This window comes from Myotis myotis, unplaced genomic scaffold, assembly GCF_014108235.1.
Source record: "Myotis myotis isolate mMyoMyo1 unplaced genomic scaffold, mMyoMyo1.p scaffold_m19_p_1, whole genome shotgun sequence".
Classification (NCBI taxonomy): Eukaryota; Metazoa; Chordata; class Mammalia; order Chiroptera; family Vespertilionidae; genus Myotis; species Myotis myotis.
The window spans coordinates 191,965,624-191,979,318 of record NW_023416313.1 but is presented as its reverse complement, the minus strand read 5'-3'; the positions used below and the strand labels follow the sequence as shown (position 1 = coordinate 191,979,318).

Here is a 13,695-nt window from a genome sequence, read left to right as displayed (position 1 = left end):
CCTCTGCGCTTTGCGTTCACATGCATGGCTGTGGGTACCTAGAGAAGTTCTCAGTCAGGACACATACCCAGGTTTCGGGCTCAATCCCTATGCAGGAGGCAGCCCGCCTATGTTTCTCTCTCGTTAATATTTCTGTCTCTCTCTTCCTCTCTCTCTCAAATAAATAAAGGCATATTTTAAAATTTAAAGAAGTCCCATGATAAAGGCAACAGGGAAGTGCCAGGCAGAAGGTGAGGAGTGGATGGAAAAAGCGGGCATCAGGTGCTGTCAGATGCACCAGTCTCAAGTTGCTCAGAGCCCATAGAAAGCTGGTCACCATAGCAGCAACTGAAATAATAAGAGAAATAATTGATAGATAAGATTGAGAAGGTCCAAAGGGGTAAAGAAGAGGTGTTGTGATACAGAAACACAATTTAAAGAATATTTCAAAGAAAGGCAATTTGTCCATGATTTGAAAAGTTAGTGTCTACAATTGTGCTGTTTCTCAAGTAACAGTAAATATTTCCACTTACTTTTAAGAATTTGTCATCGCTGCTCGCAAATTAAACCTTCTTGAGATAAAACAATTACGGATGGAAGTTGCAAGGTTAAATAAGGAAATAGAGCTTCTGAAGAGGAAAATGGTTGATTTGAAAGATACTAATAATGATCTGGGGTAGGTATATCTCTTCTGTTCAATACCAGAGGGAGTTGAGGTCTGGGGCCGGAGTGGGAAAAATGTCCTAAGGCAGGGGTGGGCAACCTTTTAGTGAGCGCGTGCCAAAACCAGCAAAATCTCTGACTCAAAATTCTTCTGCGTGCCATCCCTAATTTTTTGAGAACATGTTATGCCTACTTGATATCTCCTAAGGTGTACGTATGTGAAGAACCTTGAAGAAATAATAAAATTCATTCGAGCAACAAAACACAGTATATGATGATGAGAAGTACACTTATTTTTTAATGTATACATGTACACTGATAGTCCGACAGAAAACTTTATGACTCTGTTTGATATTATCAGTGGGACTTTTGCTGCTGCATCACTGATGACAGATTTTACATCAGGTTTATATTTCGTGACCTTCAGAGATATGCACAAGCTACTACTTTCATCCATCAGGCTACTATTACAAGACTTAACAAAATTCATCACTGAGAACAAAGATTCACAAGTGTATGTGGATGAAAACATGGAGAGTAACACTGTTGCAAAGTTTTTTAAACAGAAAAAATTCTCTGGAATGGCATTCCAAGTCCTCAATAGTTCGTTTTTGACACTTCTCTCTGGTACTCCTGTCTCTAATCGCTTTTTTTCAATGTTTTCTAAGACAACTCTAAAGTCAATAAATTTCTGCTTCCAAATTGAGCTACTCTGAAATTCAATCAACTGCATTTCAAAGTCAGTCATGTCTATCCATGAAAATATTTGTAAGTTTAGTTCCTCCAGTTTCATGCTGTCTGGAAACCTCATGAATTTTGCTGTCTCTTCCAGTTCTCTGAATTTCGCAAATCTTGAGAACTGCTCAATAGTTGACTTGATGATGTTTAGAAACAGCTTTTGAAGGCTTTGACAGTCTGTTCTGTCATCTTTTGGGAGGTCTTTGATGTGCCTCTTGAGGTTTGGGATATATCGAAATCTCTCATCATCCACATCCCTCTTAATGACTTCCAGTTTCCTTTCAAAAGCCTTTATGTAACCAAAGATAACATCAAGTGTCTTGCCAGTTCCTTGTAATTTAACATTTAAGTCATTCAAATGTTCACAAAAATTGTAAATAGAAGATTATAAGAGAGGGTTTCGCCTGCCAGCAAAAGTTACTGGTGTGCCGTATTTGGCACGCGTGCCAGGGGTTGCCCACCCCTGTCCTAAGGGCTTTGTCCTCTGACCCAGCTTCTGAGTAGCAGCTGCTGTGTATAAATCCCACAGTGCTTTGCACACCGCCTCCACAGACAGAGGCACATGGTTTCCATTTTAGTAAAATTAAATTTACAAATTTCACCCACCAAAGGAAGAAAGCTTGCTGGGTGTAAATATAGCATCAAGCCAGATAGATGGTAGCTAGTTTAGTTCCTTGAAGATAGTCAGTCATAATCTAAGACTGGATTATGTTCCCAAGAGAGGATCTGACACCTGTTAGTCTCTTTCCTTTATTCCTGGCTGTGTTGCTAGCACTTCACCCCTGGGGGTTCCATTTTCTCCATCTGTTAAATGGGGATTACAAGTCTTGATTTACCCACCTCATGGAGGAAGAGAGATATTCTGGGGGGAAAAAGCAAAACTAGACCTCTGAAGAGCAACTCAGTGCTGTGAGCAAATTTGCAAGGCTAATTGTAAATACTAGAAGGTCAGTTTGTCAAAATGAGAAGTTTTCAAAGAGCCCTCATCGTAGCGGGAAAATCCTCTTGGGAAGCTAAAATAATCAGAGGATTGCTTGGTGCTCACGATTTCAAGGCACAAGGAATAAGGTGGAGACCTCAAGGCCCAGAGACTCCTCCGGAAATAGGCTCTCAGAACACCTGTTCTGGGAGACGCTCCATGAAAAAGGAAGTTCATCATCACATAAGTTTGAGAAATACTCCTTCTCCAACCCCTGTTGGGGCTTCACAGTGCAGATTTGTACGTGGTGTGTGCCAGCCACAATTGCCGGAAACTGCCGTGTAGACTAGACTGTCCATTTCCAAGCTGCAATACTCGTATCAGCTGGCCAGCACCATCACCTCTCTACAGACCAGTGACTCTCAGACTTCATGGTGCATCAGAATCTCCTGGGGTTCTTGTGAAAACGCAAATTGCTGGGGACATCCACCCCCTGAACTTCTGACTTGGTGGAGGTGAGGGTGAGAACTGGGATTTCTGACAAGTTCCCAGGTAATGTTGCCACTGCTGGGAGGTCCTGACCACATTTTGGGAATCACTGCTGTAGAGACATCCTTATGGTAAGGCAAATTACAAACATAACGTGGGTGGCTTGATGATGAGGTATCATCAAGCTACAATTGTGCGTTGCGTCCATTTTTCAAAGAAGGTGGCCCTCTCCTGGACAGTTCTCGCAAGCTGGATCCCTGCAAGCTCTTTGGTGTGCTTTCCTCAGGCTGCATGCCCCCTCAGGTTTCTGAAGGCTCGCTTCTCAGCCCGCCCCAGTGCTCCCAGTTAGGGTTTTTCATTTGACTTGTTTCGCTCTGTCTCCCTGAGGCTACTCGATCCCTAGGTCGATTCATTCTTAGAAGGCTTCCTCTACTAGACCACAAAGCACCCAGGATTTCACTCCCTCTAGCCTGCGCTTCTGTTTATTGAATTTACGTGGTGGAGGTGACCTCTGGAAATCGAACTGACCAACAATCCGTTTCCATTTTCCTGAACCTTTGCACACAACCACCTGAACTCAAATGTTTAGCCCTGGGGACTGGAAAAAAATGTGTGTACATTGCAGGAGCTTTTTAAAAAGGAAAATATAGAAATGTTATCAGACAGGGACCTGACCCTGAGGGGGTCTGCCTAGGGCCGGCCGGTAGTGTGTGGGTTTCTGACTTTGTGCAGGAAAGATTTCACAGCACAAGTCCAGGTGACTATGAGGGTACGTTTATCAAAGCTGGAGACAAAACAAAAACAAAAAAAAAACCCTGGGGACAGTGAAGTAAGGGCTTAGCATAGAAGCAGCAACAGGAGAGCCTTGGCTGGGCTGCTTTGGCTCACTGGGAAGTCAGAGGAAAGGGGGCCTTGCAGACAGGTTCAGAGGGTTAGGCTAGCCCAGGTGAGAGCTGCCACTGCCCATTAGCACCTCCCCCCCTCCTCCTTAGGTTGCAAGCCTCACGTGGTTCCTTAGGGTTTTGGAGATGCATGCTTGTGGGGGAAGAAGAAGAAGGGGAAGGCGTAGACATGCTCCCAGAAGGAGAGCGCAGTGCTGGGTCCTTTGTCTTGAGGGTTTTTATCTCTCTTGCAGGCAGGAATCTTAGGGGAGGTCTCAGGGCGTGGTTTCCGCAGAAAATTCATCAGTTTTCAGGCGTGCTCTTCCAGGGTCACGGCCTTGACTGGCAGGGCAGGGGTCAGTCACTGCAGCAGGCCCTGGCATCACCCACCTGGTTGTGCCGCTTTTCTGGGCCTGGAGCTGAAATACAACTGAGGCCTAGATGTCATCTCCAGGGAGGCAACCTGCTGTGTCTGGCTGTAAATTCCTCGGCCAGTTTGTTCAGCTCTCTGCCTCAGTTTCCCTGTTCCACTTGTCCTGGCTTACTGGCCTGTCTCAGACATCGTGGCAGTTATTCTTCCTACACACCTTTTATGGTTAGCCCTGGCGTAGATGTTTCTAGCAGTCTCAAGGTCTTCCTCCAGTGAATGTGACCAACTGACGGGTGAAGGTATTGTCTACTTTTGAACTCAGATTTGGCTGCAGCTGGTGGGAGATAAGAGGGTTCACATTAGGTTTCAAGCATCCCCTGAACAATGAAGATGGACCCTCTCCTCGCCTAACTCCTGTCCATCGGAGGGAGGCGAGCTTTCTCCTGGGTCCTCCCTGCAGGCCCTGGCATCAGCAGGTGGCCGGTGGGGTGGTGGGATGTATATATTTCTTTGATTTAGCTACAGATCTCAGGATGATAAGGTACATAACGGCAGTGCTACATAGCAAACCATTTGTCTGGCCAGGTTTTATTTACTTGCTCCAAACTGTTTTTGAGTCATTGCATATTTTAACCCAAACATCCCATAGACACTACCTGCTCTGTGGGGATGGGCGTGGTGAGGCAGGACCACGTGATATTTTTACTTGGTAAATAGTTACAAGGTTAACACTTGTGTTATCCATCTGTCCTCATCTCACCCAAGTTTAGGCGATTACAAATACAGTTCTAAAATCAGTATGCCTTACAATTTCCCCCTTTGTGGTGGTTGATTTCACCAAATAGACTTTAAGTTCCTTTCCCAAAAGCCGTACTTTTCATGCCATGAATGTTTTTTCTCTCTCCCAGGGAACAGCAAAAGGAGCTGGCGAAGAAGCATGAAAAGCTTGTTGTGTTACTCAACCACGCGATGGGAAAAAAAGCCATCGCCGCTATTTACATCAATGAGACTTATACAAAAATAAACTTGGAGAAAGAAGAAATAAGACTGAAAAAGAAAAGTATTCAAGGTAAAGAGGCGATAATAGTCAAAGACAAAGGAGAATATTTGAAGGCAAAAAAAAGGTTGAGTGGCCAGGTAAGTGGCATGATTTATTTTTTATGGTACAGAATTATCCAGAATCTCAAGCACGAAATGGGGAATAATTTATTTGTCCTCAAGGCTAGCTAGCGCTCCTGTGCTGTCCTCTGTGAACACTGGGATGGGAAATAGAGTAGAGATCTTTAGAGTTTAGGAGATGCATGCCTGAGGGAGAGATGACGGGGAAGGGGAAGGTGTGGACATGTTCCCCAGCGGGAGAGCGCATGCACTGGCCCTTTGTCTTGGGGTTTTTAATCTCCTTTGCAGGTGGGAATCTTAGGGGAGCCCCTTGGGGAAGATAGCTAATTGTATAGCAGCATCTCAGTTCATGAGAAAGAATATGAGTGACAGGATTTGTATCACTGGGGTGGCCCCTGGCTCATCTGCAGCCCAATAGGGACTAGGAATTTGCCTCCATGTCATCTGGTTGCCTTTGGCCGTTCTGCGGCCGTGTCTCTATGGCAGGACTAGGAAGTTCAGCCCTGCCCCAGCCTGCTGCACCTGCTGAATCAATCTGACAGAGAGAGAGAGAGAGAGAGAGAAAGAAAGAGAGAGAGAGCTCTTTGTCTCCTGGGATTATAACCAGGAGCTTGTTCAAAATAACCAATTAGCTTCCCAAGGTTTCAAGGGTTTCTGCTGGGCCTGACAATGGCTTTCCCCGGTTAGACTGACAGGCCCCTGGGGTCAGGCACCTCCTCTGCACCATTTTGACTTTACCGAGCATGTCCATATCTCCCCCTGCTCCACACACAATCGGGTCCTGGAGTGGGGAAGAGAAGGGTGTTGACGCCCTTGGAGGGACAATGCTGCGATTTCTTGGGGTGTGAAGCCGTAGCTTCCTGGTGGGGCAGACGGGCCCCTGCTTCCCAGCCGAATATGCTCAACAGTGTCTGACGTCCTGGCTTCTGTTCCCATCAGTAAGTAGCTAACAGCGGTAACACTGAGTCTTTCAGGAATAGTTTTACACTAAAACCATGGATCGTCCTTTTGAATACCGATAGCTCAGGCTTAGTCATCCTGGGAACGGGCTCTTGGTGAAGGAGCTGGCAAGAAGTCCCTTGGGCCCTCTGCAGCCACTAAACTGAATTTGTGAAAGCCCAGCTCCCAGGGGCTGAAGCCCCTGGTCGCCTGACCTGCAGTGCTGGAGTCAGCCAACATCCACGTCTCAAAAACAGTGAGGGGCTCCTGTCCCTGGGCGAGAACTCACTTGGTGATTACTGTCACAAGGAAATGGGAATATCAGGACAACAAGAACCAAAAGGCATTTTACTGTTTTCGTGCCATATTGACAAGGAGGCTGAGCAGCTCTCGGTCACCCTGCTGTTCCAGCCCTCTTCCTCTCTCTGAGCACCCCAGACCCCAAAGTGGAGCGGCTCACTTAAGTCACAGGAGCCAAAAGTGGGGTGTGTCTGTGTGGGCACAGCTGGGAGGGGGGTGAGAAGTCGGGGAGCCCTGCTCCTTCTCTTTACTTCCCCGGGGACTTAATTGGTCCTGCAGCGGTGGCGTCGGATATGCAGATGAGTGCTTTGTCCATCAGAAGGCTCCAGGACTGGGATTCTGTCCGTGTCCTTCGTGCTGCATCCCAGCACTACCAACAGAGCCTGGCGTGCCTCGCACATGGAGACACTGTGTCATGTGACTCCACTGAATGAACGAGTTTCTGACTTCATTTTACACCCTACGGGGAAATCCCGCCCCCCCCCCCCCCGCCCCTATTCTTTAATGTAAATGTTAAAATGCAAAAAGGAGGCACAAAGGAGCTCAAAACATGGACATTTGCAAACATGGCAGGCTCTTCCTTATGTGAATAGCCTGTCTCAGGGTCGACAAACATTTTCTGAAAGGGTCAGATGGTAAATGTTTAGGGCTTTGTGGGCCATACAGTCTCTGCCACAAACAACGATGCTATCTTAGCACGAAAGTAGCCACAAACAACTCCTAAATGTATGAATGTATGAGAGCAGCTGACAAAAACAGGTGGTGGCTGGATTTGAGCCACGGGTAGGAGTTTGTTTACCCGTGGTGATCTCCCTGGAAAATGGCACCAGTTAGGACGCTTTCAGATGCAAACGGCAGAAGCCCTGACTCCAGCTGGCTTAGACAGTAAGGGCATTTGTTATCTCACACAGTAGGAATTACCAATGCAGAACAGTATCCAAGACTCATTAATTCAGTGGCTTATCATCCTCTTCTCCATCCTTCATCTTTTTAAAAAATGTTGAAAGTATTACAGATATCCCTTTTCTTCCCCCAAAACTGCCCCCCCCCACCCGTAAGTGCACGATTGTCTGTGTCCATGAGTTATGCATGGACATTGGTTCCATGCTTCTATGTCTCTGGCTCTATTTGTTCATGAGTTTATTTTGTTTGTTAGATTCCAAATATAAGGGAGATCATATGATACTTTTCTTTCTCTAACTGGCTTACTTTGCTTAGCTGTCTCAAAGGGTAGGAGATCCTTTTTCACAGCTGCATAGTGTAGTGTTCCATGATGTAAATGTACCACATGCAGAACAGTGTCCAGGACTGTTTTTATCCACTCATCTACAGATGGGCCCTTGGGCTGCTGTTTCCAGATCTTAGCTATTATAAATAGCACTGCTATGCACATAGGGCTGCATGTATTCTTTCTGATTGGTGTTTCAGGCTTCTTAGATCATATTCCTAGACGTGTGATTACAGGGTCAAATGGCGGTTCCATTTTTAATTTTTTGAGGAAACTCCATACTGTTTTCTTTGGTGGCAGCACCAGTCTGCACTCCCATCAACAGTGTACGAGGGTTCCCTTTTCTCCACATCCTCGCCAGTACTTGTTGTTTGTTGATTTGTTGACGGTAGCCATTCTGACAGGTGTGAGATGGTGCCTCATTGTCATTTTGATTTGCATCTCTTCGATGATTAGTGACTTGGAGCATTTTTTCATATGTCTCTTGGCCATCTGGATGTCCTCTTTAGAGCCATATCTATTCAGGTCCTTTGCCCATTTTTTTATTGGATTGTTTGTCTTCCTTTTGTTAAGTTGTATGAGTTCTTTATATATGTTGAAAATTAACACCTTATCAGACGTATCATTGGCAAATATATTCTCCCATGCAGTGGGCTCCCTTTTCATTTTGTTGCAGGGTTCTTTTGCTGTGCAGAAGCTTTTTATTTTTAAACATCTGTTTATCTCCTTTGTTTCTTTTGCCCTAGGACCATGGTCGGCAAACTGTGGCTCGCGAGCCACATACGGCTCTTTGACCCCTTGAGTGTGGCTTTTCCACAAAACACCACGTGCGGGTGCGCGTACAGTGCGATTGAAACTTCCTGGCCCATGCGCAGAAGTTGGTTTTCGGCCTGGGCAAGTCTGTTTTGAAGAAGTACTATTGATATTTGGCTCTGTTGACTAATGAGTTTGCCGACCACTGCCCTAGGAGATGTATCAGCACAGATATTGCTACGGGAGATGTCTGAGATTTTGCTGCCTATGATTTCTTCTAAGATTTTTATGGTTTTCCGACTTACATTGAAGTCTTTTATGCATTTTGAGTTTATTCTTATGTATGGTCTAAGCTGAAGGTCTAATTTCATTTTTTTTGCATGTACCTGTTCAATTTTCCCAACATCATTTGTTGAAGAGACTGTCTTTACTCTATTGTATTCCCTTGCCTTCTTTTTCAAATACTGATTGAGCATAATGGCTTGAGTCTATTTCTGGGTTCTCTGTTCTGTTCCACTGATCTATATGCCTGTTCTTGTGCCAGTATCAGGCTGTTTTGTTTGCAATAGCTTTGTAGTATAATTTTATATCTGGTGTTGTGATCCCTCCAATTTTGTTCTTCTTTCTCAAGATTGCTGCTGCTACCCAGGGTCTTTTTTGGTTCCATATAAATTTTGGAGTATATGTTCTAGATCTGTAAATATGCCATTGGTATTTTAACAGGAACTGCATTGAATCTATAGATTACTTTGGGTAGTATGGACATTTTGATGATGCTCATTCTTCCAATTAATAAACATGGTATATTCTTCCTATGTTTGTATCTTCCTCTATTTCTTTTTTTTAAATGTCCTATAGTTTTCGGAATACAGGTCTTTTGCCTCTATGGTTAAATTTATTCCAAGGTGTATATTTTTGTTGCAATGGTAAATGAGATTTTTTTTTTTAGTTTCTCTTTCTGAGAGTTCATTATTGGTCTATAAGAATACCATCAATTTCTGGATGTTAAATTTGTATTCTGCTACTTTGCCAAATTCATTTATTACATCTAGTAGTTTTTTGGTGGAGTCTTTAGGGTTTTCTCTGTACAGTATCATGTCATCTACAACTAATGACAGTTTTATATCCTTTTTTCAATTTGGATGCCTTTTGTTTTTTCTTCTTGTCTGATTGATGTGGCTAGGACTTCCAATACTATCTATAATATTAAAAGTGTAATATGCTAATTAGACTGGACAGCTGAACGACCTTCCAGACGTCATTCCGAACGTCCTTCCTGACGAAGACATGGCGGCAGGGGCCGAGGCAGAGGTGGTTAGGGGCAATCAGGCAGATGAGCAGTTAGGGGTGATCAGCAGGTAGGTGAATGGTTAGGGGTAATCAGGCAAGCAGGCAGAGGTGGTTAGGGCAGTGGTCGGCAAACTGCGGCTCGCGAGCCACATGTGGCTCTTTGGCCCCTTGAGTGTGGCTCTTCCACAAAATACCATGTGTGGGTGCGCACGTACAGTGCGATTGAAACTTCATGGCCCATGCGCAGAAGTCAGTATTTCGTGGAAGAGCCATACTCAAGGGGCCAAAGAGCTGCATGTGGCTCGCGAGCCGCAGTTTGCCGACCACTGGGTTAGGGGCATCAAGCAGGCTGGCGAGCAATTAGTGACATCAGGCAGGCAGGCAGGCTGGTGAGCAGTTAGGAGCTAGCGGTCCCAGATTATGAGAGGGATGTCCAACTGCTGTTTAGGCTCAATCCGGCTCGGGTCTAAACTAGCAGTTGGACATCCCCCTGAGGGAGTCCCAGATTGCGAGAGGGTGCAGGCCAGGCTGAGGGATCCCCTCCTCCCCTGTGCACAAATTTCATGCACCGGGCCTCTAGTATTGAATAAAATACTAGCGGGCAACTCTGTTTTGTTCTTGGTCTTAGGAGAAATGGTTTTAGTTTCTACCTATTAAGTATGATTTGCCTGTAGGTTTGTCATATATGGCCTTCATTATGTTGAGGTATGGTCCCTCTCCACTTTGCTTAGAGTTTTTATCAAAAATGAGTGTTGGCCCAGCCAGTGTGGCTCAGTAGTTGAGTGTCAACTTATGAACCAGGAGGTCATGGTTCAGTTCCTAGTCAGGGCACATGCCTGGGTTTTGGGCTGGATTCCCAATGTGCGGTATGTAGGAGGCAGCCAGTCCATGATACTTTCTCATCATTGATGTTTCTATCTCTCTCTCCCTCTGCCTTCCTCTCTGAAATCAATAAAAATATATTTTTTTAAATGGGTTGTTGGATTTTGTCAAATGCTTTTTCTGTATCTATTGATATGATCATGTGATTTTTCAATTTGGTGTATCACATTTATTGATTTGCAAATATTGTACCGGTCTTGCATCCCTGGAATAAATCCCACTTGGTCATGGTGTATGATCTTTTTAATATATTGCTGATCTGATTTGCTAGTATTTTGTTGAAGATTTTAGAATTTCTGTTTATCAGGGTTATTGGCATATAATTCTCTTTCTTTGTTGTGGTCTTATCTGGTTTTGGGATTAGGATAATACTGGCCTCAAAAAAGAGCCTAGAAGTCTTCCTTCTTCTTGAATTTTTTGGAATAATTTAAGGAGGAGAGGTGTTAGTTCTTTGAATGTTTGGCAAAACTCCCCTGTGAAGCCATCCAGACCCGGGCTTTGGTTGCTGAGTTTTTTGTTTTTTTGTTTTATACTGCTTCAGTTTCATCAGCTGTTACCAGGCCTATTCAGGTTTTTGTCTTCTTCCTGATTCAGTTTTGGAAGATTGTATGTTTCTAGGAATTTGTTTATTTCACCCAGGTTGTCTAGTTTGTTGGCATATAGTTGTTTGCAGTATTTTCTTATAATCCTATTTCTGTGGTGTCCGTTGTTACTTTACCCCATTCATTTCTGATCTTATTTATTTGGGTTCTCTCTCTGTGTTTCTTAATGAATCCAGCTAAGGGTTCCTCTATCTTGTTTATCTGTTAAAAGAACCAACTCTCCATTTCATTGAACTTTTTGTATTACTTTGTATTTTTTATATTGTTCCCTGATGGAGTTAGGTCCAGCACAGCATTAGACTAATTCCAGTCCATCAGCCCATCCTGTGTGGAGCCCACATGTCTGTGGGCCGTGTGGGCAAGTGCAGAGTCTGAGGGCATACCCCCTGCAACAAGAGTCCCACGAAAGCAAGAGCTTCCTTTGTTCAGGAGCATATGTGTCTCAGGTTTTGCGCCCTTGCAGTAGCCACATCTATTCTGGCCAGTGACCTGCTCCCAGGTGTGACTGATAGGCAATCACCCTCCCTAGACCACCTAGACTTTACTGGGCATGCGTGTATTCTTTCTTTGTCTAGTCCAGCGGTTCTCAACCTGTGGGTCGCGACCCCTTTGGGGGTCAAACGACCCTTTCACAGGGATTGCCTAAGACCATCCTGCATATCAGATGTTTACATTACGATTCATAACAGTAGCAACATTACAGTTATGAAGTAGCAACGAAGATAATTTTATGGTTGGGTCACAACATGAGGAAATGTATTTAAAGGGCCAGAAGGTTGAGAACCACTGGTAGTCCCTTCCCCCTGGATCTGCAGGGAACAGACTTGGAGCTGTTAATTTATTTTCTTTATTAACAGAAAATAAATTATTTTCTTTATTATCTTAGAGAAAGGGAGAGAGAGAAGGAAACATCCAAACATCCATGTGAGAGAGAAACATCAATTTAGTTGCCTCCCACATGTGCCCCCTACTGGGTATCGAGCCTGCATCCTGGATATGTGCTCTGACCTGGAATGGAACCCGCCACCTTTAGGTGTTCAGAACAATGCTCCAACCAACTGAGCCATCAGCCAGGGCTGGTTATTATTTATTGTTGATATACTTAGATTGAATATGATATACTTAGATTGAATATGAATTAGATTGATAAAATTTAAAAAAGGAGTTTCTAAACTTTGTTGCCCTCATAAGCTTTTTCATTGGTTTGTGTTTGTCACTACAGATGAATGAATATGACAATATCTGTGAATCTAAGAAACAGGATGCTTATTATAGGAAGAAACAATTGGATAAATTAAGGATTAAAGAGATGGACATAAAAGAAAAAGTTATTACCAGCACAGTGGTAAGAAAGGATAAACTATGCTTTTCAAGCCTGACCCGGGCACCTCAATATACACTACCTTTAATATGACTGGTAACAGGCGTTTTAAAAAGGAATTGATTTTAATTTACGTGCTGGAAGAATATTTTTGTCATGTTAACATTTCCTGATACTTTAGTGTGTTGTATTGCAATTGTGTTTTCTTCTTCAGGAATATGGTGGGAAGAAAAAAGTTTGGCACACCTTAGGTACAGATTGCATTTGGATGAACCAAAATACTGTAAAACTGATTTTTTTAAAATGCATACAATACCATATATAACATTTTTATGATATTGCTTTATTTTACATAACAAAAGAAGTAACCAGGGGCAGATTCCTTAATTCTGGGTATGTGATGATAAAACAGAATTTAGTCTCTCCATTTATATTGGGTACAGGAACATAATAGGGAAAAACATAATAGGGAAAGGGGACTATTTGTTTATTTAAGTTAGCAAATACTTGAGAACTCTGCAGTTCTATTTTTAAAAATACTAATAACATTGAATGAAAGCCAGTACTATGTTAAGTATTTTGTGGGGATCATCATTATTTTAAAAATTAGAAAACTGGACCTTTGGAGGTCACTATAATTGAAAACGTTAATGATAATACCACTTCTATGTTAATTAAAACAGAAATGAATGGTAATCTATCACAGTTAGTTGAATTGAGTCTTCATTTCTCCTATCTGCATTGAGAAATACATGTAAAACTGTATATGGGCAATAGTAATACTGAAACATCACACTTCTTACCAGAATGCTCAGCCAATTCCATTTTATTTTTTATATGGTGGTCCTGATCATTTTAGTTTTATTATATCGGTTATGACATCCAATTACAAAACATTGGTCAAGTCAAAATTCCCCCTCCCAATATATTTAAGAATATCATTACCTGTTTTTTAAATATCAACATAGTAAGGAAGCATGAGTCAGGCTAAGGAGAAAGTAGGGATTGCATAAAACACATTTGATCTGCATGCCCCCCAAGTACACACCTCTCGTTTGGACCTCATAAATCAAAGCCAAGTGCCCTCCAAGTTCTAACTTGGGAAAATGAAGCACGTGCTCCTTAACCTGTACTCCAAAGATCTCTAAGGCCAAATGAGACAGGCTTGAAAGTGTCATTTTCCCTCTTGCCCCGTCATACCTGACCACCCCGCCCTACCTTA

At 43.4% G+C, this 13,695-nt stretch overlaps 1 protein-coding gene across 1 annotated transcript in view; it reads left to right on the top strand.

The window, feature by feature from the left end:
* CCDC175 (coiled-coil domain containing 175) overlaps positions 1-13,695 on the top strand; it is a 51,832-nt gene that overhangs the window by 9,295 nt on the left and 28,842 nt on the right. The window contains exons 4-6 of the mRNA XM_036355154.1: positions 520-655; positions 4,948-5,176; positions 12,375-12,497. Of these exons, the coding sequence (XP_036211047.1) occupies positions 520-655; positions 4,948-5,176; positions 12,375-12,497 (488 nt within the window). The remainder of the gene's footprint in view (positions 1-519; positions 656-4,947; positions 5,177-12,374; positions 12,498-13,695) is intronic.